General features: G+C 39.9%; 1 protein-coding gene across 4 annotated transcripts; it reads right to left on the bottom strand.

The window, feature by feature from the left end:
• Positions 1 to 843: 843 nt before the first annotated feature.
• Positions 844 to 20,178, bottom strand: arhgef4 (Rho guanine nucleotide exchange factor (GEF) 4). Of its 4 annotated transcripts, XM_061666917.1 has the most exons (13): positions 19,783 to 20,178; positions 18,494 to 19,066; positions 17,084 to 17,213; positions 10,007 to 10,155; positions 5,220 to 5,399; positions 4,773 to 4,973; positions 4,350 to 4,529; positions 4,037 to 4,269; positions 3,728 to 3,857; positions 3,464 to 3,595; positions 2,576 to 2,819; positions 1,937 to 2,014; positions 844 to 1,704 (listed from the first exon to the last, which is right to left on the bottom strand). In XM_061666917.1, exons 1-13 carry the CDS (start codon positions 19,861 to 19,863, stop codon positions 1,547 to 1,549), a joined length of 2,469 nt encoding a protein of 822 aa, XP_061522901.1. In that variant the 5' UTR covers positions 19,864 to 20,178; the 3' UTR covers positions 844 to 1,546. The 4 variants fall into 4 exon arrangements, with proteins under 4 accessions (XP_061522901.1, XP_061522902.1, XP_061522904.1 ...); XM_061666918.1 differs by lacking the exon at positions 1,937 to 2,014 and having other exon boundaries at positions 19,783 to 20,171; XM_061666920.1 differs by lacking the exons at positions 18,494 to 19,066; positions 19,783 to 20,178 and adding an exon at positions 17,302 to 17,430.
• Positions 20,179 to 21,051: the final 873 nt, after the last annotated feature.

The following is a 21,051-nucleotide window of genomic DNA, read 5'->3' as shown; positions in this document are numbered from 1 at the left end:
AGGTGGTGCAAATTTGCTTTATGGATCGGCCTGAAAATTGGCGACAAGATATGACAAGTAAGTGACCTTTCCTTTGAAATTACCTATAAATTAGCATTTATTGTTTGTTATGGTGTGTTAGTGACAGTTTGGAAATTGGTGCCCTATATTATAATATTGGCTTATTACGAAGCCAGTTGTTCTTCTTTAATCTTTCTTATAAAAAGTATAAATGTTGTCAAATGAAACATGTTTATTTTAAAGCTAGACGTTAAGCTAAGTTCGCATTAACTTTATTGATGCATATATGGAAAACCAATTTTCAAAAGTCATTTCTTAGCTAAATCATATTAAATCCATTCTGCTCCTCTTCTGCCACCGTCTGGCCATAAAAAGAACTGACCTGCTGTTGGTGCTGCCATGACAACAGTTACCTGGTGACGAGGTAGCAAGTCAAACATCAACCATAACAGTGTCAGTGATGAATGTCTTATTTTCCAGATAAGATTTTGTAATCATTAGTCACCACAGTAACCTATTCGATTAACATTTTGTGTCTATACACCGATTGAAGTCCTAAATATTGTCAGGTGCACACATTATTGTGAGCAAAATTAGAAATGGCCATATTAATAATAAACGCCATGAGTGATAACTTTATTTGCATAGCATGCTGAGTTTTTTTATTAGTCCTAATTGTAGTTATTTTCAGTGACCAATGTTTTGTTTTGTTTTTTTATTGAACATCAGGTTACCCACAAGTATGTCAATACGTGTTGTTGTAGAGTCAATAGTTTCCCTCATTTAAATTGTGGGCATACTGTAAGTGGGACTCAATAATCAGACTCGAGTAATTGTGTAACATAATTTGGGTTATTTTAATCTGAGCCTTTGTACAACTTTTTAGTTCAGTCATTTCACAACATGTATTGTATGGTGTACAAAGATGTACTACATACTGTATCTGTACATGGATAGGCATATAGTTAATAGTTGGTAGGTTACTGGTGGATCGAGATCACAAAATACTCAACTGAAATGAACCAAACCATAACGCACAATTGTCAGAAATATTGTTTGGGAGTTGCAATGTATAGTACTGGGAAAAAACTTCACATTTAACATTGCATGTCTACTACTGAGTACACCTGCTGATCTTTGAAGGTCACTGTCTTTACGCTTGTCTAATAGTTTTGTTTTTGCACAGGAAAAAAAAGAAAAATCTCCAGAAACTTCAAAACAGCCACCCTTTGCTAAAACTTGACAGAGAAAAATATATGTATAAAACAAAATCATCTGGCACTGTGAACAGTTGGCATCAATCAAAAACATCATAGTAGTAGTCGAAATACATATTAGCGGAAATAACATCACTTTGTTGACAAGTAGCAGGGAGCACCACAGACCCTTGTAGTACTATTAGTCCCAAAGTTAAGTTTCTCTATTCGGTTAATCAGTAAATGTTTCAATGTCCTCCATCATAAACATCTTTAACGATACACATTTTTCTATAAACCACAGAACCAACATCTGTTCCCTTTCGTTTGTTCTCGTTTGCTTCGACGTATTATTTTTTAAAGGGTGTCAGTCTGCTGATATTGTGCCAGAAGGTCGAGGCTTTGCGCTTGGGTTCTTCCAGCATGAAGACGTGCTGTTGTGGTAAGGCCGTGGGGAGGGAGGGGTGTTTCTGTCTCAGGAGTAAATCGTAGTAGGGTCTGCTCACCACTGAGGAAGCGGAGATGAAATAATATATGGATCATTTCAGAACTGGAAGAAATTTCAAATAATTCGCAAAATGCAGAAACATGCACTTGATGTGTAAATTATAGTTGGCACTAGAAAATGTAACTGTAGCCTACAAATGGCTTTTTTTTTCTCTCTCCTGTCCCGAACACTGAAACTACACTATGACAACAAGCCAATTAATATCCTTTCCATGATTTTGCTTGGTTTCTACCTTTGGGTTTCCCAGAGAGACAGCTTTTGCAGGCATTTAGAATGGCCTGTTTTTTCTGGTCTTCAGTGAGAGTGAAACCTTTGGAAAAAGAAAAAAAAAAAAAAAAAAGCCTGTTCATTAACTTCATTCATAAAATCAGCGTGTATCCTGTAAATCTTAAGCGATACCACTAGTTTTAAAGCAGCAGACAGGCAGTAAAAAAATAAATAAATAAAATAAAAATGACATATCCTTGTCACATTTGTGTGACCTTACTCTTAAGGGAATGCTTATACAGTAGCTGTACAATTCAAACTGTGATGTCACAAAATGAATATTTTAGTAACAATTGGCATTGAAAATATTTTGGGACAACGAGTGACTGTGCGAGTTAATGCGTCCATCCGCAGCATTTGTGCTTTCCAAATGTGTTGTCATTCAAGATTAGAAATTGTCCCTCAGAAATTGTAATGTGTGAGCGTTCTATAAAGAGAATGTAAAGAAATAAACTCGTTTTATAAAGTGTAATTACTGGACACTACTGGCACTTAACTGTATAAGTCAAGGTACGGCTGTAATTGTGAGATGAATACTTGTCCCTTAGCATTAGCATATTTATTCTTCAAAGAGAACAGAAACGGTGCATGTAACACATCAGACCTGTCTCCCGGTCGGACTGGACCTGCCTCCTCTCTTCGGCGAAGGCTCGAAGCCACCGCTGTTTCTGTTCCGGCTTTTTGGCGCACAGGAGGTGAACCTCATCGCCAGCCAGTGAGCGCAGCTGCAGGGTGTTTTTCACACTGACGTTAAAGTGGTTCTCCTTGCCATCCTCGACATCGATGACCTCCATGTGGTCCATGTCCAGCCGACCTTTGTAATACAGCATGTCACGTCGCAAGAGATCCTATAATGGTGAATAAGAACGATTTTTTTTTTTTTTATTATTATTATTTTTTTTTTTTACTCCTCTGATAATGTAACCACATTTCATCACAACTATATGGCACTGTTTAGGAAATGTTATCCTTAGTACTGTCTCTTGTACCTGTATTGTATCAATAAGGGAGGAAATGGTTAAACAAAGATAAAATTTCAAAGGGTTATTATTACCGTTTCAAATTCTTATCATTGTTATACCGTATTAAGACCTTTTGTTTTTTTTCCCCTCTGTCCCTCTCACCAGTGTCCTCCAATCTTTTCCTGTGTTTCCTTGTTTTCCTTTTCCCCATACATATACCTTCCAATCTACACCTTTCACTAGACTGAAATTATTGTCCTGTCATCGGTGGTGGTGAGGCTCCTTTTTTTTTTTTATCTTTGAGCAGTATTAGATCATATCAGCGCAATCTGGTTGCAATCTGCATTAGTCAATTTATATCTGAATTCAATGCACCCAACCAATAACAGAGAAACGGTATCTGAAACTGAACCAAATATTCTACACACAGTTTTCTACGCACAATAAGATCTTCATGTTTTGATTGAGAAACTCACAGGGTCTCAATGGTGCTGACTCGCTAAGCGGTATTACGAAAGCAGTGCGCTAACCTTTTTGCAATACACGATCTGATGGTCAAAGAGGAAAAACATTCTCTGCTGACTCCTGGCATGTGGTAGAGACAGTTTGGTCAACTCTCCTGAGAAGATGAGATCAGAGCTCCTGCTTAATACATCTGCACCCTGCACAGAAAGAAATGCGTCCAAAATGTGTCATGCTACTTCATCCATCTACTGTTCGACTGAAGGCGAAAAAATGTTTTGTTTTGTTTTGTTTTGTTTTGTTATTCCAAACAAACATCCTATGGAGCATACCTCCCAGCCCTCTATGGAACTCTGCCATCGGGCGATCTTTTCAATATTCTCAAGACGCCGTTTCCTCTCATTGATGAGCCTGGCCACATTCTTCATTGCGTTTAGGGCAGCCTCCACATCGTTGTACTCCCTAAGGAAAAAAAAACAGCAACAAGCAGTTTGGATTGGGACCAAATCCTATGTAGTCATGTCTTTTTATGAACAGTGCAAGGGAGTAGTATCCGTAGTGCTTAACTACATCATTAAATTATTAACACTTATATACAGTGTCTGAACGCATGTCTGAGTGTTTTTAATGCTTTCAGTCACCTGTGCTGTGGATTGGTATATTTGAGCAGCTCGGCTAGTTGCAACGGATACTTGCAGATCTTCTGAACCGGTGTGAGCAAGAATCCATCCAGCGAAATGTCAATCATCTTTTGGAGGAGTCGACAGGCCTCAAAGAAGAGCACATACTTGCTGACCTTCATAAGCAAGGATAGCTGGATACAGGCATTGGGATGATTGTTGCAGTACTCAGAATAGATCTGAAAATGAACTTGCTGCATGGAAAATAGAAGTAGGAGGAGTTACAGTTGGCTGGATAGTAATGTTATTCTCATTCCCAATTGTGTGTGCTTACGTGTTCAAGGAAGCAGCAGCCAATCTCACTCAGGTGTGGTCGCTCCTTGTTGTACTTCTTCTCTAGGATCTTTAAGAACTTTCTCTGGAACCTGTAGATCTCTTCAACATTGCCGAAGATGGTGTGAAGCTGCTCCTCCGTGAACATGTCTGTCCTCTTGCGGCACTGTTTGATATAACCCTGCGGATTAAAAGACAGGAGAAGAATTACAGACTATGTTTTCGGGGTTGATTTTCCCCCAAGAAAAGGGGGGGGAAAGGAAAAATAACTGAACAATTTGTTGAACCACAAGTATGAGGGTACATACGAATATCTAGAAATAATTGTAAAACATTGGCGCTGTGGGGTGAAAGTATAACAATGTCTCAGCAAAATCAAATCTCAGCCAAGAGTAAAGTGTGATTTTTACAAGCTGAGGCAGACCTCGCAGATGTCTTTTAGGTGCTTGATGTAATCTCGCTCTGTGCTCATGATCTCATTGATGACCTTTGCCCTCATGTGTTCCTTGCTAGGCAATCCTGGTCCCAAGAACAATCCAAGACCCCATTCTTTGCCTCCTGTGGACTGGTCCAGCTCCAGGTGGGCTTTAAAGTCTTCTGCAGACTCGTCCTGGTTCACACGCAACTAAATAGGAAGAGGACAATGCACAAATTAAACATCTTATTCAATTCATTTTATTTATAAACAAATTATGTTTGGAATTATTCAATTTTGGTTTATTTATTATTTATAACCACACCAACTGAGCCAAGCTGGACCAAGATGGAGCCAAGGACATGCTCGACCTAAAACGTTTAATCTCAAATCATTGGTGATCACATCCAGTTGTTTTTTTTGCTGTTGTTGTTTCTTTCCATCAGTTTGACTCACCCGAACAAAGCAGGCCGGAAACCATCCCTCATTGTCTATGATGCGACCCCACCACCACTGCTTGTTGGTGGCATCCACTACTTCGATGACATCACCAGCCTTAAAGCCGAGCTCTCGGTCATCCATGGTGACGTGATCCCAGAGTGCCTCTGCGTACACCACATTGCCATCGCTGATAAGCTGCAGGGAAGCATCGCAGGAGGATACAATAGAGCGAGGTCAAATGTGTTTCGGAATGAGGAATTACTTCAAAGCAGAGATTACAGTGAGCGTATACGACTGTGGTGCTTTCAGCATGTTCCCTGTTAGGATGAGTATGGCAATAAAGCAATGCTGACTAAAGCATTTCCTGCAATTGCTGTCACTCTGACATACGTTCGTTCGGTGAGTTGAAAAAAATATATGAAAAGAAACAGTGTTCATACAAAAAGCTTGTATTTAATGTGTCCACTGCATGTGTCACATGCTGTACATCCGAACACGAATTGTGAAGTGCTGCATTCACCATTGAAAATATTTGTTGTCTTTATTCTTTTATTCATTATTTTCAGCTTACAACCTGTACACGCCATCTCTGACTTGAAGATGTTTTAAAAGAAAATAAATTGTATTATTCTACAATGGCCAGTGGCAGGATTTCAAGCCAATAGGCCTTATTTTTCCGTGACTGAAGACAAAAGTGAAGCGAAGGAACTGGCCGCATTGAAAGCCTAACAAAACATCTGGTAGGATATTCAGAATTTTACAATTATTTGGATTTCAAATTTCCTTTTTAAAAAATGCATGCAATGTACATAAACTAGCTGTAATTCGCAAATGACAAATTGTTTTTGTAAAACCTCTTCAATTAAAGTTAAAAGTTCACGTCAATCAAATCTGAATGGTTTCATCTCAAATCTGCTGTGATGGTGTATGGAGACGAAATTATAAAAACAACTGTCACTGTCCGAGAACTACATGACCAACCTCCATTATATTAATTATAAAATTAAAATATATTTTTTTAAAAACAATCAATTATAAATTCTAAAAAAATATCAATTATATAAATTTAAAAAATATATATTCAAAAGTAAGTCTGAGTTTACATCTCGCATTATCTGCTGTAGCGTCTCTATTTTAAACAGATTTCCTGCAATTGCAATGTATGGAGTTTTGCATTCGAATACACAGCATTCTTTAAATAAGATGTGTCGATGATGGTCATCATCTATCATCACCGAAGCATAAATGTCATACGGATCAACAACCTGAATTTGCAATGTAACACACGAACAAAATAAAGACATCGTTTCAAACTCTGTTTTTATTGTTTCATTACATTATAACAAGTTTGAAATCCGTTTCAGATTCCTCTTCTGTTCGTCACAAAAATACAATGATGTATCACACATCTTGAAAGACAAAGTGAAGATTAAAAAAAGCACACAGTAGTGGAGCCCGGGACCAGCAAACAACAGCACATCGCCGACAAACATTTCAAATGTTTTGCAGCAATTCTTACGTTTACTGGGTTATAAAACAGTGTCTGTTTGCAGTGTCTTGGAAAAGGAAGTTTTGCATTTTCCATCCATCCATCCATCCATCCATTTTCTGAGCCGCTTCTCCTCACTAGGGTCGCGGGCGTGCTGGAGCCTATCCCAGCTGTCATCGGGCAGGAGGCGGGGTACACCCTGAACCGGTCGCCAGCCAATCGCAGGGCACATACAAACAAAACAACCATTCGCACTCAGTCACGCCTACGGGCAATTTAGAGTCTCCAATTAATGCATGTTTTTGGGATGTGGGAGGAAACCGGAGTGCCCGGAGAAAACCCACGCAGGCACGGGGAGAACATGCAAACTCCACACAGGCGGGGACGGGGATTGAAGGATTGGGTCCTCAGAACTGTGAGGCTGACGCTCAAACCAGTCGTCCACCGTGCCGCTAGTTTTGCATTTTGCTTAGTATAAATAATAAATACATTGCGGCTGGTTTCAGTGGAATTTCTTTCAGGTTACATATACGAGGCGTGTTAGACAATTTTCAGGACTGGTGTCACAAAGATATATTTCAAATCCAATACAAGTTTCTCCGTGGCTCTCTGCCATTCTTTCTTGAAATCCTGCAAGGATTCTTCCGAGATCCACCGCAGCTCTGATGTCACGGCCGTTTCGATGTCATGCTCGTCTCCACATCGCAGAGCCAGGTCGGTTGAGCGGAGATTTTGCTCCAGCGTGCCGTTGCTCGGGGTATTGTGAGCATCCGCGTTGTCATGGTGACGCAGCCACGAGTCACCCTGCCGCGACGTTCGCCTCTTCTCGCGCACTGAATGAAGCAAACGCCGCAGGAGCTCTTTGTAGATGTGCCGGTTGATCATCTGGCCCCACTGGAGTGAAAAACTCGTAGTTTGGGTTTGAAATGTATCTTTTGAGATGCTAGTCCTGGTACTTTTCTGACACACGCCATATAGTAACATTTGTCATATAAGCAAAGGCAGAAGAGTGGAAATATGCAGAGAAATTGGTTGGATGTGAGTTCCCCCAGTGTTAGCGAAACTGCACAAATAATTGACAACCCCAACAAAGATTTTTATAATTGCCTACAGATTCCACAAGATGGTGGCAAAGCACTAGTTTTATTTTAAATTGTTACCATACTGAAAAGAAACCCATATTGTTGTTTTTAACATCTCTGAACAGCAAGGATTAAAAAAAATAAAATAAAATACATAAAAAAATCTGAGCGATGTTGAGCACTTGCCAGTGAAATGGACGTAATATGTAGAGGCAAAGAGTAGGTTGGGTTGACCGAACAGTGTGTTTTGGACACAAACGGATATCATCCCACCTCAAAATAAAGGATATTCATTCTCTTTTGCCTTATACCAGTTTCATGATTTTGGACACCCATCAATCCCAGAAGCGGAGCTCCTCAAAAAGGCAGCGGTCCTTTATCGAAGGAAACATTCTCGTTTTGGTTTTGTGAAAAGCAGGAGGTGTGGTCCGTGTTCTACTGGAAGGCCAACAGGAACATGAGCACCACGTTGATTATGATGAGCAGCATCATGATGAAGAAAACAACCACTTTTTGTGTCTCTGGCGGGAGGTTGCATCGCAGCACGGTGTTGACAAATCCCATTCTCTGCCTGCTCCACCTTCCCGAACCGTTGCCCCGAGCCATCAGTTCTGTGGTGTCCGCCTCCTCCGGCTTCGGGGCTCCACACCTCCTCCGTCTGCTTCCCCTCAGCACCGATCCCCCACACCACACCGCGTCCTCACGTCCCTCTTCTCGCCCGTCTTCGTCGTCGACCCTCGGCACTTTTCTCTCACCCCTCTCGGTTGTGGCCGATGCCTCCTCTTCTTCTCCTCCTGCCACTTTGCCGACGTTCACTGAAGCCCCGGCCTGCTCGTGGAGGCTTTGAGAAAATATGCTTGTTGTGGAGCTATTTGTGGTTTCGCGGTGCTACGTACCAAACGGCCCCTCCTTTTCTTTTCTCAATTCTTGCTCCGCTTTTTCTTGTGCTCCGCTTGCTGCTCAAAATCTCAGGACGTACAGCAGACAGGGATGTTGCATTTCGACTGTTTATGCTCATATCTCTTATTGCCCGTCATGTGTCTATGGTCTTCTTTTTTAAGTGGTAGTCCTCCTCTTGTTCCATTGATACAAAAACATCCAAAATATAAAAATGATCCTTTGTTGGTCCCCACCCAGCTGTAAAAAGAATGCTCTGGGGTCTTGCGGGAGAAGCTCTGCCTGAGCCCTCCAGGATCGTCCTTTTTCCTTTTTTGCCTTCCTGTCCTTTCTTTTTTTCGGTGCACACCCTTGCAGAGCCAGCAGCCAATCAGGATGTAGAGTATGTGAGCGTACATTGGATACCAGAACGGCTGAGGCTGCGCCTTAGCAACCTCTGATGAGGAGAGGTGGGAGTGGGGGTGGGTTGTTGGGTAGAGAGGCATGTAAATGGGTGGGTAGTGGAGAAGAGAGCTGAACAATGAATGGAATCTCAAAGGAAATCATTTGTGCATGTGCACATGTGCAATCGTGTACAACTTTACATTTAAAGTCGCTGTAAGGTAAAAATACTAATGTCTTGTAAATTTGACACACAACGGAGAAAAGTGTTGTTGACAACCCTGCCAAATTTGAATGATTAAAAAAAAATCCCCAGGTATATAAAATGAAGCTTCAAAATTGTAAAAAAACAACAACAAAAAATCTAGCTTTTTTTTTTTTTTTTAAATTATGTTTGTAGCACAGTGGACAGTTTTCATTGGGTAAAACTATTGAAATCCATCAATTCATTTTATACAGTGGATATAAAATGTATATAAAAGAACTCTTTTTTTAAGTTATATAATTTAATCACTTATTACACACATTCTCATTAGCAGAGCAGTGTGTGGGACATCCCAAAGTCACTTACATCCAATGAAAAGAAATATCGGAAAATGAAGGAAACACACTGATAAGAGCTGAGAGACTTATCATTGTCCTGGTATGTGTGCAAATGTTTGGCCACTTACAATAAGGCATCTGAGTTTATGCTTCCACGTCACATGAGTGTTGTTAGCTTTGTCATGAGTGACGTTCAAGAATTGAAGTTACCGAGAGTCTTGAAGGTCGCCATATAAAATGACATTGTCACCAAGTTTGGAACATGGGTTTAGATTTCCATGTTCTTTTACCTTAAAGTCGTGTGACATAAGATACTTGCTTTGAATGATTATATGATATGCATTTCTTCATTCCACAAGTATCTATTTGTCGGTAGTCTGATGGGAAATTTAAAAAAGATTAGGAAATACCTCATTGACAGCCAGCTGCTCTCCCCCACCTCCTCCTGGATGTCCAAAACAGTGAATTGAACTGCAGAACTCTTCATACAACAAGTCTTCCTCACTGCCCAGCTCTTCTCCAGACCTCGACTTCTGGGAGGCCCCTTCAGGCAAAGTCGCTGCAGAGGGAATTCGGGTGAAAGCGACAAAAGGAAAGAAACATGGCGAATTACAGTTCAATCGAATGTGTGCCACACATCAAATATTGCATGTACTTTGCATGTTATTTTAGGTTTGCTGAAGACTCAAACGTACTTTTAGCAATACCTAAATATTATTTAAAATGCAAAATAGGTCAATTACATGCCACCCTGTTAGAAGAACCTTTTTAGCTGACTAGAACTAGAGGAAGAGAAAGAAAAGTGAGCTCTGTGACTCAGAATTGACATCATCTTTGCGGGAATGACATCATCAAGCTAATTGCTCTGACCACTGATAGACCAAGATAAATCATCTTTTCGATTTTTCCAATGTTTTCAGCTTTAATGGACTGTGTCACTTAAGCCAATGCAAACCAGTTACGTTATCAGAAAAAGACACTGAAGTTTTTCTTGTATTATTATATAGCTAGGTTTGTTTTTGACCAGTTCGCACGGCAGCTGACACAGCTAGCATGTCCGCTTGAGCAAAAACTCTATTGACTTGGCAGTAGCATTAAAAATAACATTTGTATTTTATTTATTTAGTTCTGTAGGATTTAGTCAGCAATATTTTTTACATATGTTTTTCTTATGCAAGTTTGCATCAAAAACAGCTAAATATATGATATGACAAATAAGATATATCTTATAAAGTGTAGCTCTACTGTTGAAGATTGAGCTGGATGAATGAAATTATATGACGGTTTATCACCTGTCTTTCTTGCTAAAGTTATCAAATAAATGGTCTGGTCTTCAAAAATGTTAGCACCTAAATTTTCCTCCATTTCTGAAATGACCTGTAAATGGCCTCAGACTGGCTATGTGTCCCGAGTGAACCCCCCCCCCCCACCACCACCACCACCACCACCACCACCATTCAGCTATGATAGGCCCCAGGCCTCCAGAAAATTGCTACAGTAAAGGAAATGGATGGAGGACTCAATATTGTGTTTCAAATAAGAGAGCGGCTCTAATTATGCAGAGCTATTACTGCATTTTATCTCAACGTCCTACGAAACGTCTGTACTTCGTGGCTACCTATCAAAGAAGCTAAAAATACTCTTGCTGTCACACCTCATCATAGGCATCACCAACAAGGCCTTAGCAGTTGTTACCAGGGGGAAATGTGTGGACAGTGTGGGACTAATGAAAACAATACAGAATTTACAGATTTTGTTTGCTACAAAAAAAATGCTTTACCACTCATAATGATGTAATGTGTGGCAATTGATGAATATATTTTACTGGGCATTCTTCAATCATTTATAATATGTGCTCTAAAAACAAAACAGGTACCAATTATAAGCTCAGCAACGGTTCCAACTGATGTTTTTTTTTTTTTGTGTGTCTTTCTTCTAATACAGTATATGGGTTCACTCCAGAATTGGAGGAAATTTTCTGTCCCGTCCCCCCAGCCCCATGAAATTTCAAAATTTGTCCTACAACGAAATGTCAGAGGAGTGGTTCAATATTACTCCTGACTCCTGTGCAGGTCAGATCTGCATCTACAGGAAACATTTGGTTGAACTTTTTGCTGCCATAGGTGGCTCAACCAGTTATTAAATCCACAGTTTCATAAACTGTAGTTTTTGTTCCCTGCACTGTGACGTTTACATGCTGTTTTCAGTGAAAACATGTAGACATATAATTGTTTGTTTGGTATTAGTAGAAGTGTTTATATACTGCTGTGACTTAAATGAAGATCAGATCACATTTTAAGACCTATTTATGCCATAATATTGCTTCCATCATTTTTAACACATGGTGTGGTGTGCTTCGGCTAATGAGCTGTTTCTGTCCCGTGCCATATTTTATCTTCCTAGCATTCTTAAGTTAACCTTGGTTTAATCTGTCCAAAGAATGTGATTTCAGGGCATGGAAAATGAACACTTAGATTGATTTTTTTTTTTGTTTAAATCCATTATGGTGGTGCTTAAAGCTAATCGGTGTGGAAAAAAATAGTTGATTCTTAGATCCATCTCAATGCACATGTGAATAATTCTGAATTGATTCATACATTTCAATAATCAATTATTCAAACTCATTCACTGCCAGCCCTCCCAGTGAACATGCATATTTGACGCACATTGCTGTCAATGGCAGTGAATTATCCTAAAAGGGGACATATCATGAAATAGTGGATAGTGTATGTATTGCTGCCCGAGCAAACTAAAACGCCTCCTTGTCTTTAGGGGCACTCGCTTTTTTCCACACTCTGGGCTCTACTTCTGCTAGTAGAGGCAAGCAAGCGACATGGAAGAAAAGACAGCCAAACGCCGGTGGGAAGCACTCTCGACTATTACCAAAATGATCTGTATGAAATGGAACCATTTCTGCAGTATGCGTGTAAGAACTGCATACACAGTATTTTTTTTTTTTTTTTTTTTTTAGCCTCTGTGCAATGACTCAAGGAGTACTTAAGGTTCTACATTCTTCTATGCATAAGACACACAGGAGTAACAAACATCGTATTTTGAAATTTCAATATAGTTGTTTTGTCACATTTGTTTGTCACGATAACCCTTGCATTTTTCACGACTGTTAAACATGTTTTACAGGAACACTATTTTTATGCTTTTTTTTTTTGCTCTTACTGTTTCAGTTACAGCAACAAGATTAATAACGGAAACAGATAGCTGAAGGGTTTGTACAATGCTGGTTAAGGTGAGAGATAACAGACAAAAAACAAAAAAAAAGGAGAACCCATTTTGCAATGTCATTCTCAGAAATATACAAGTGTGCACTTCAGGGAAAGTTACATAAAAATGTTGGCTTCTTTTGGCTCACCATTTTAATAAATATCTGCACATTTGAGTCCTTTCATCTTCAAACTCAGTAGAGGTGCATGAGCATGAAGTCACCCAGGATGATTGGCTATTCTACAATGACCTATATCCAAGAGACCATTGTGCCTTCTATTTTTTTTTCTGATTGATGCTTTTAGACAAGCTTCCCCTCCAACCGTTAGTTAGCATTTTACACAGAAAATGTTTCCATGAATGCAAAGTCTTGTTGCACTGACATTATGTACTATGCACATTTTGGGGCAGCACAACTCTTTGTAACAAATAGTGTGGTTCAAATCTGTTGTGTTTTTGGGGGTTTTCACAGAACTAAATGATAAGTTTAAAATTAAAATACACGAGGCACAGGGGAAAACATTTTGAAAACTTCCTAATACGATTTATCACATTCCCAAAATTCCTCAATACAATTCCCAAGTTAAAAGATGTTTTACATATTGACCTTCTCCTTCCACATTTCTTGACTGATTCAAACCATTAAAATTTATTACCATTAAAACATGTGGATAAACGTATTGTGGTCCAGTGAAACTAAGTTTTAATCTTCTGGCCATAATTCCAAAAGGTATGTTTGGCAAGATCACAACACTGCTCATCACCGGAAAAAAACAATACCGACAGAGAAGGATGGTGGTGAGAGCATCATGCTATCTTTCTTCGAAGGGAACTGGGGCCTTAGACAAGATGGAGGGAATTATAAACGGCTCCAAATACCCCTTCAATGTTAGAATAAAACCTTCATGTTTCTGCTCGAAAGCCAAAAAAATGCCATGAAAAGCTTACTAGAACATCTGAACTTCATTCGGAGTTAATCGGAGGTACTTTAAACGGTGGCAGATGTGGGCTGACTCTTATTTAACATGGGTTTGAATGTGATTCAATTATTCATCTTGGTCTCTTTTTTCTACGTAAAAAAAAAAAACTTATTTAAAAACAGGGGTGTAGACTTTTCCTATCCACTGTATGTGTTGCCGCTCCATGTGTAAAAGAAGCAGTTATTTGAAGGTTTATGATTACCGTATCTATGCTCATTTCTATTAGCTCGTCTATGGCGTTTCACATTACTGTACAGGTTAGCATTAAGCCAGTGGACTTGTGTTAGATGAAATTACATGATTTAGTTGAACATTTTGGTTTAAATCTCTTTAGTTTTATGTGTCAATTCTACAGTAAACAACTGGGAGTGACAAATAAACAGTTAAAACCTTACTTCGAGAAGTGTGCGAGCAAGTCTTTACTTTTCTTCTCAGTTCCTCAAAGTGATGCTATACGATAGTCTCCCATTTCTTGACAGAGTACGAACAGGTGTTACAAAATACATAAAAAAGTGGATTTTGGATGTGGACTTTCAAATACCGCGTGGGAGTCTGGAACATCTACAATAAACGAGAGTTCGCTGTTCTAACCTTGAAATGTTATCACCTTTTTAATTGGTAAACCGTAGGCTGTGAGAGCATATACGCAATTTCACCTATGACCTCAACTATTCCGTGCCATTTTATATCAGATTGACTTTGAAATCAGAAGATCCAAACTGTGAAGGTCTGGGCCAACACACAAAAAAGGAGCGAGACACTGTCTCTGTCCATGTATTCCTTAAGAAGACATCAACTTCATGACAACATGTCAACCTGTTGCCACACGCTGGTCATTACGACATGATGATGCGTACCACGAGTAGGAGATGAGACTGAACTTAAGTTTCAAAACTGGAATAAATACTGAAAGGGAAAGGTTAATGCTCATTTACCTGTGGTGGAGTGGAGACTCTCCAAGCTCCAGTACCGAGACAGGACACCTTTCAAAGTGCCGCTCAGGCTACCTTCAAATCCCCTGATACAGCCACCAACCTCGGCACCAGTGTCCACCATGCTGTCAACCATTCCGCTTGTCAGGGATGCTCCATTAGAGTCAGACCCCGGCGACTCCCCTAAGCTTCCACTGCTACCGCAACTGTCCTCGGGCAGGGGTGCACTTCCTTTTGAGGTCTGGTGGGTCCGCATTTTGATGCGGACACAAACAACAAGCGAGGGAACTGGAGTGAGCGATCCAAAATGAAGCTCGGTGGCTGAGCAAGTCGTTTATTCTGCCACCATGGAGACTGCGCAAAGACAGACGACGAAGGCTGCACTATCCGCTGAGCTAAGCTTCAGCTGTCGGCTTCATTATTTCTACTCCCATGCACAAAACGAGAGTTACAGCAAGCCATCCTTGCTTCCATTCCGCTCTCTGCTCCTGCTTCTCTCTCCACCCTATTTGCACACTGCCCTCCCTCGCTACCGCTACTCTCACTCCCCTCTCCCCTCGTTCTCCAATTCTTCAGTATAGGATGACATCACCGGGGTATTCACGGGGGGTTTCTGAAGCTCGATTATGTCAATGGCTGGCAATTACATGTGTGGAGATGAAAACACCGGTGCCAATTTTCTCCGGGATATATATATATATATATATATATATATATATATATATATATATATATATATATATGCAACCCCAATTCCAATGAAGTTGGGATGTTGTGTTAAACATAAATAAAAACAGCTTACATACGATTTGCAAATCATGCTCAACCTATATTGCATTGAATACACTGCAAAGACACGATTTTAAAATTTCAAACTGATATACTTTATTTTCGCAAATAATCATAAACTTAGAATTTGATGGCTGCAAACTGTTCCAAAAAAGCTCAGACAGGTGGCAAAAAAAGACTGAGAAAGTTGAGGAATGCTCATCAAACACCTGTTTGGAACATCCCACAGGCTAATTGGGAACAGGTGGGTGCCATGATTGGGTATAAAAGGAGCTTCCCATAATCGCTCAGTCATTCACAAGCAAAGATGGGGCGAGCTTCACCTCTTTGTGAACAAGTGTGTGAGAAAATAGTCTAACAGTTCCTCAACGTACAATTGCAAGGAATTTAGGGATTTCATCATCTACGGTTCATAATATCATCAAAAGGTTCAGAGAATCTGGAGAAATCACTGCATGTAAGCGGCAAGGCCGAAAACCAACATTGAATGCCCGTGACCTTCGATCCCTCAGGCGGCACTGCATCAAAAACCAACATCAATGTGTGAAGGATATCACCAGGAACACTTCAGAAAATCAATGTCAGTAAATACAGTTCGGCGCTACATCCGTAAGTGCAACTTGAAACTCTACTATGCAAAGCAAAAGCCATTTATCAACAACACCCAGAAACGCCGCCGGCTTCTCTCATCTAAGATGGACTGATGCAAAGTGCAAAGTTCAAAAGCCAGCATCTGTGATGGTATGGGGCTGTGTTAGTGCCAATAGCATGGGTAACCTACACATCTGTGAAGGCACCATTAATGCTGAAAGGTAAATAACGGTTTTGGAGAAACAAATGCTGCCATTCAAGCAACGTCTTTTTCATGGACGCCCCTGCTTATTTCAGCAAGACAATGCCAAACCACATTCTTCACGTGTTACAACAGCGTGGCTTTGTAGTAAAAGTGAGCGGGTACTAGACTGGCCTGCCTGCAGTCCAGACCTGTCTCCCATTTAAAATGTGTGGCGCATTATGAAGCGTAAAATACGACAACGGAGACCCCGGACTGTTGAACAGCTGAAGCTGTACATCGAGCAAGAATGGGAAAGAATTCCACCTACAAAGCTTCAACAATTAGTGTCCTCAGTTCCCAAACGTTTATTGAATGTTGTTAAAAGAAAAGGTGATGTAACACAGTGGTAAACATGACCCTGTCCCAGCTTTTTTTGGAACGTGTGGCAGCCATAAAATTCTAAGTTAATGATTATTTGCTAAAAACAATAAAGTTGATCAGTTTGAACATTAAATATCGTCTTTGTAGTGTATTCAATTAAATATAGGTTGAACATGATTTGCAAATCATTGTATTCTGTTTTTATTTATGTTTAACACAATGTCCCAACATTGGAAACTTTTTTTTTAATACTTCCACAAGTCCAAATCTAGAGTTGCGTGCTTTCAGTGTAGTACTACGTTCTGCCACAACATGCCACGCAGCACTGAGGTCTACTAAGAGAGATGCAGAGTAAGACAAGAAGAGGATGTGATATTAGAGATGAAATACAGTGAGTGAACAGATACTTACAGAAGTTTGAAATGTGTCTTCTCCTGCCCAGACAATCCAGACCAACCGGGGTGCTGTGTGAGAAACAATGATCCTTGAGGGACAATCGTCCGAACGCCTTAGTGGGTCCATTGGTAACTCTGGTTTTAGTCTGTCAGAATGAGAAACAAATTTGTGCAGTTCTGTCCTCATCGATATCCTCAATTTACAGAGTGCTACGGAGTAAAATGTACACTGACGCAAATGTGCTTTAACATGCAGATGCCAGAGACAGAGGTTCTGATTGCTGTCAGACAGGAGTCTCCATTGTCTACGATGTTTGCAGATATCATTGTGATCTGCTGTGAGACTGGGAGGAAGAGAACCTAGAGGTGGAGGTGTGCAGTGGAAAGACGAGGAATGAAGGCCAGTCGCACAAAGAAAGAGTACATGTACATGTATGTCAATGAAAGTGACACCAGGAGAGCACCAACTATAATGAGAGGAAAGGTTTATATGACAATAGTGAGAACAGCCATGTTGTATAGTTTGGAGAGGGTAGCAATTAAGACAAAAGACAGGAGTTGGGAGAGTTGAAGAGGATGGATTAGCTCCTCAATGACGTAATCAGCAGGACAGGATAGACTGGAAAGTTTGGAGACTGAAGATGGACTGGCCAGATTGAGAAGGTTTGAACATGTGCAGAGAAGGGCTTTCCCTTCTGGATATATCGGTAGAATGATGCTGGAAATGGAGTTGCCAGGTAGGTGGCAAAGAGGAAAACCAAAGAGCTTGATAGATGCGATCAAGCTCAAAGCTCCAGTTCGAGCAGCTGATGCAGAGTAAGATGCTATCGCTCTAACTGTGGTTGTTACAATTACTGTCTATATGGTGATGTGTCCTATATTGTGCTAACTCGTCTCATTCTTGATCAATGATTTACATCATTTCTGCAGAACACATTGGGTAGCAAGTCTCCAAGAGCATTCGATCACAATGTAGGAGGCACCACAAATGCTAAAACCGTTTACCTAAACCTACTTTGATTTGAATGCCCTCTTTGTCATATACTGTAGCCTTAGTAGACTGCCATACACGTTTTTTAAAAAGACAACAAGACGGGTCAAGAAACAAGGCAGACATTGACTGAAACATCCTGAGAAAGCCAAGGCTACCATGCTGCCATAACTGACCTACTGTCCACAGATCACATTACTTATCTTCAGATTGTGTGCAACAACAATCTTACCAAAATACTTGTGCAAAAAAGCCCAATAGAATGCATCCCTTCTGAATCATTTAAATTGTCCCTTTAAAATGTTTGTTTACTGGGCCGTTGTTAAACTTGCTTTTCTCTACATACAATTGATGAGCATTTTTGTCAATCCCACAATTATGATGGGATTATGTTCTCCAAAACCTTTCCTTGTCAGTGTCAAGCAGGATATTTACCTTTGAATTAAATGTGCCAGGTTTGTTTGCACTTTGTACATGTAAACAATTTGGCTCCATTATTCCACAGTATCCAATGCAAACCTGATTGATACTTGATTGTTGTTGGCCTTGTCGTAATATTGGGTTCTCTGCAAAAGAATAACTTTGGCTATCAATGGAACACATGTCTCTGGTGCTGAATTTCAAACCTATAGCAGGGTTGTCTGCGTGTTTCTTCGCATCCTTGTGCTTGTTTCCCAAACACATGGCAAACTCCTTTCTCTGTTTGTGCTGAATAGATAGTGATTTTATCCTTCTGGTTTTACTCTGACCAATACAGACGCTTTCAGATGTTGCCTGCTGAACCTTGATGTCCTCAAGTCGCACCAGGCCGTTGAGAGAATCCTCCATCTCATGACGAAGACCTGAATCTGAAATTGTGTGGGTCTCCTTTGAGTGGGTACGGTATTCAGAAGTGTAACCTCCATCCCCCGTTTTCTGGCTTAGTTTGAAGAAGTTATCACCTAAGCCACAATCTTCTATCCCACATCCTTTAAATAGTTGAGGGGGTTCTTCAAGGGATTCTTTAGGCTGAGGAGATTAAAGATACAAAATAAAAATACATGAAATTAGTGCAGGTTTGCCTTTGAGAAGCAATAAAAAGTACTCCACAAGGACCTTCTGGATCTAAATGTACTTAATGGTTTAGTGTTAGAATTAACTTTACAGGGATTCAAAGATTCTGGGTACTGCGGCTGCACTCCGTACTCCAAAAACATGTACCTTGGACTCCCTTTCAGGACTCTTTCATTTTACTTGGAGACTTCAACACAATGAAATTGGAATGAGTGACTTGCCATTCCGATCTCGAGAGGTGTTTGGAGCAGATGGACAAGGAGATGTTGCACAGACTTTTATTTGCATAAATTATTTGATTAGCTAATCAGTCTACCCACTGCTGAAATACTGTAGTCATTATTTTTGAAAATATTTTTTAAACAGAAACAAAATTAATATGTCCCAGCTAAATACGTTCTCATGGTAAATGTTCTTTATATACATTGGGATAAGATACATCTAAGGGATAAAAAGTGCACTTGAAAATGCTTTACCCAGCTTGCATTACAAGCCTAAAATATTTTCACCCTGACATCAGTCAATCACAATTTTTTACAAACCAAATAAAAAACATAAGTCATGAATGTTTTCACATTATTTTTGCTTTGAATGATTTGAAGATCAAGCTCTAGAAGACAAAATGAGGATAATGCACAACTTCTGCAAATAAAATGCTTCCTTCCACTTACTTTTATGTGTATCAACGTGCAGGCTGTATCCAGCACCAAAATGTAAAAGCGAGTAGAAAACCAACTTAGCACTGCTCCCATGGTCCCACACTTGATGTAGACACATACAACTAAAGTACAGACTCACTAAGACTACAAGAATAATACTCCATGCCTGTAGCTTTCCCTGGTCCTCCCTGCATCACGGTTTAGGTCCCTTTCACTAAAATCTCAGAATTCAAAAATAATTATCCTTTTCTTCCTTCTTCAGTAGTGTTGAGGCTCTTTTGTACACAACAAGAAAGCATTTCCCTCCATGTTTTCTTTTTTTTTGTAGTGATCCTCCTACAGCGGCTTAATCCTCCCCGAAAAAGCATGTACACAGTGATCTCTCTGATAATAAGGACAGACACTAAGATGCCGTGCTATAAATACAGGGCTGTAAGGTCAAGGGGGGAATAACGACTCAGCCCATTGAAGAAAGCAATTCATGCAAAATTAATTGATGATTTTTAAATTGCAAATTTCATTGGGGCCCACAAACTGTCAATCAACAGAAAACTATTGATTAAAGTACAGTATTTTAAGTTATTTATTCATAAGGACTATTTACCTAATGTGATCATTATTTGGAGAGAGAGAAAAAAATCTCTATTACATGGGCCGTCACTAGTAAGACGACGACGGTGCTCTAGTTGCATTTTTGTACTATGGTCTTCTACTGCTGTATGACATTCCGCAAGTAGGACAACTTCAGCATACTAGTAGTGCTGAATTGTCTTACTACTGAGGACATAGAGCATACTAAAACATGACCTTAAGTTATAGAGCAAGGATATCGAATAATGATTTCTTTCCATGCAAACAGCTTTTAGGCGAAGTGATGTTTTGGCCTGCAATTTTTGGCGTGAGATCTAAGGGTGCCTGACGGTGTCAAAATGACCCCTGCAAAATAGGTGGAGCTGGGAACTGACCATTCGTAAAAAGAATGGAAAAAAAAGACTGTGTTACACAATCCCCAACAGACAAGGTGTTGAAATTAATCACTTGATTAAAATTACCTGCGTATATTTAAAAAAAAAGAATAAAATAAATTATGACACTCTGGACCACAAAAATAATGTATCCCCCCTTCAGAGATAGAACCACCGCATATTCACAGTTTGGCATTTGCAAATTTGTCTATTCACTGATTATTCTTTGGAACGTATCCTCCATTATTTGTTCAAAAAAGAAATCCTCACTTTTGGTGCCACCTTGGTCATCTTTGAGCCATGGAAACAATTTGAA

This window comes from Phycodurus eques, chromosome 21 (assembly GCF_024500275.1).
Source record: "Phycodurus eques isolate BA_2022a chromosome 21, UOR_Pequ_1.1, whole genome shotgun sequence".
NCBI lineage: Eukaryota > Metazoa > Chordata > Actinopteri > Syngnathiformes > Syngnathidae > Phycodurus > Phycodurus eques.
The sequence above is the reverse complement of the archived record's forward strand: the minus strand, read 5'-3'. Positions and strand labels throughout refer to the sequence as shown.

Coding starts and splice junctions, on each gene's coding strand:
- arhgef4 (XM_061666917.1), bottom strand. CDS start 19,863: ATGGGAGCAGTGCTAAGTTGGTTTTCTACTCGCTTTTACATTTTGGTG. Junction 2,820..3,463: donor AGATCGTGTATTGCAAAAAG/GTTAGCGCACTG, acceptor TCACCATTATAG/GATCTCTTGCGACGTGACAT. Junction 1,705..1,936: donor TCTCTCTGGGAAACCCAAAG/GTAGAAACCAAG, acceptor CCGCTTCCTCAG/TGGTGAGCAGACCCTACTAC.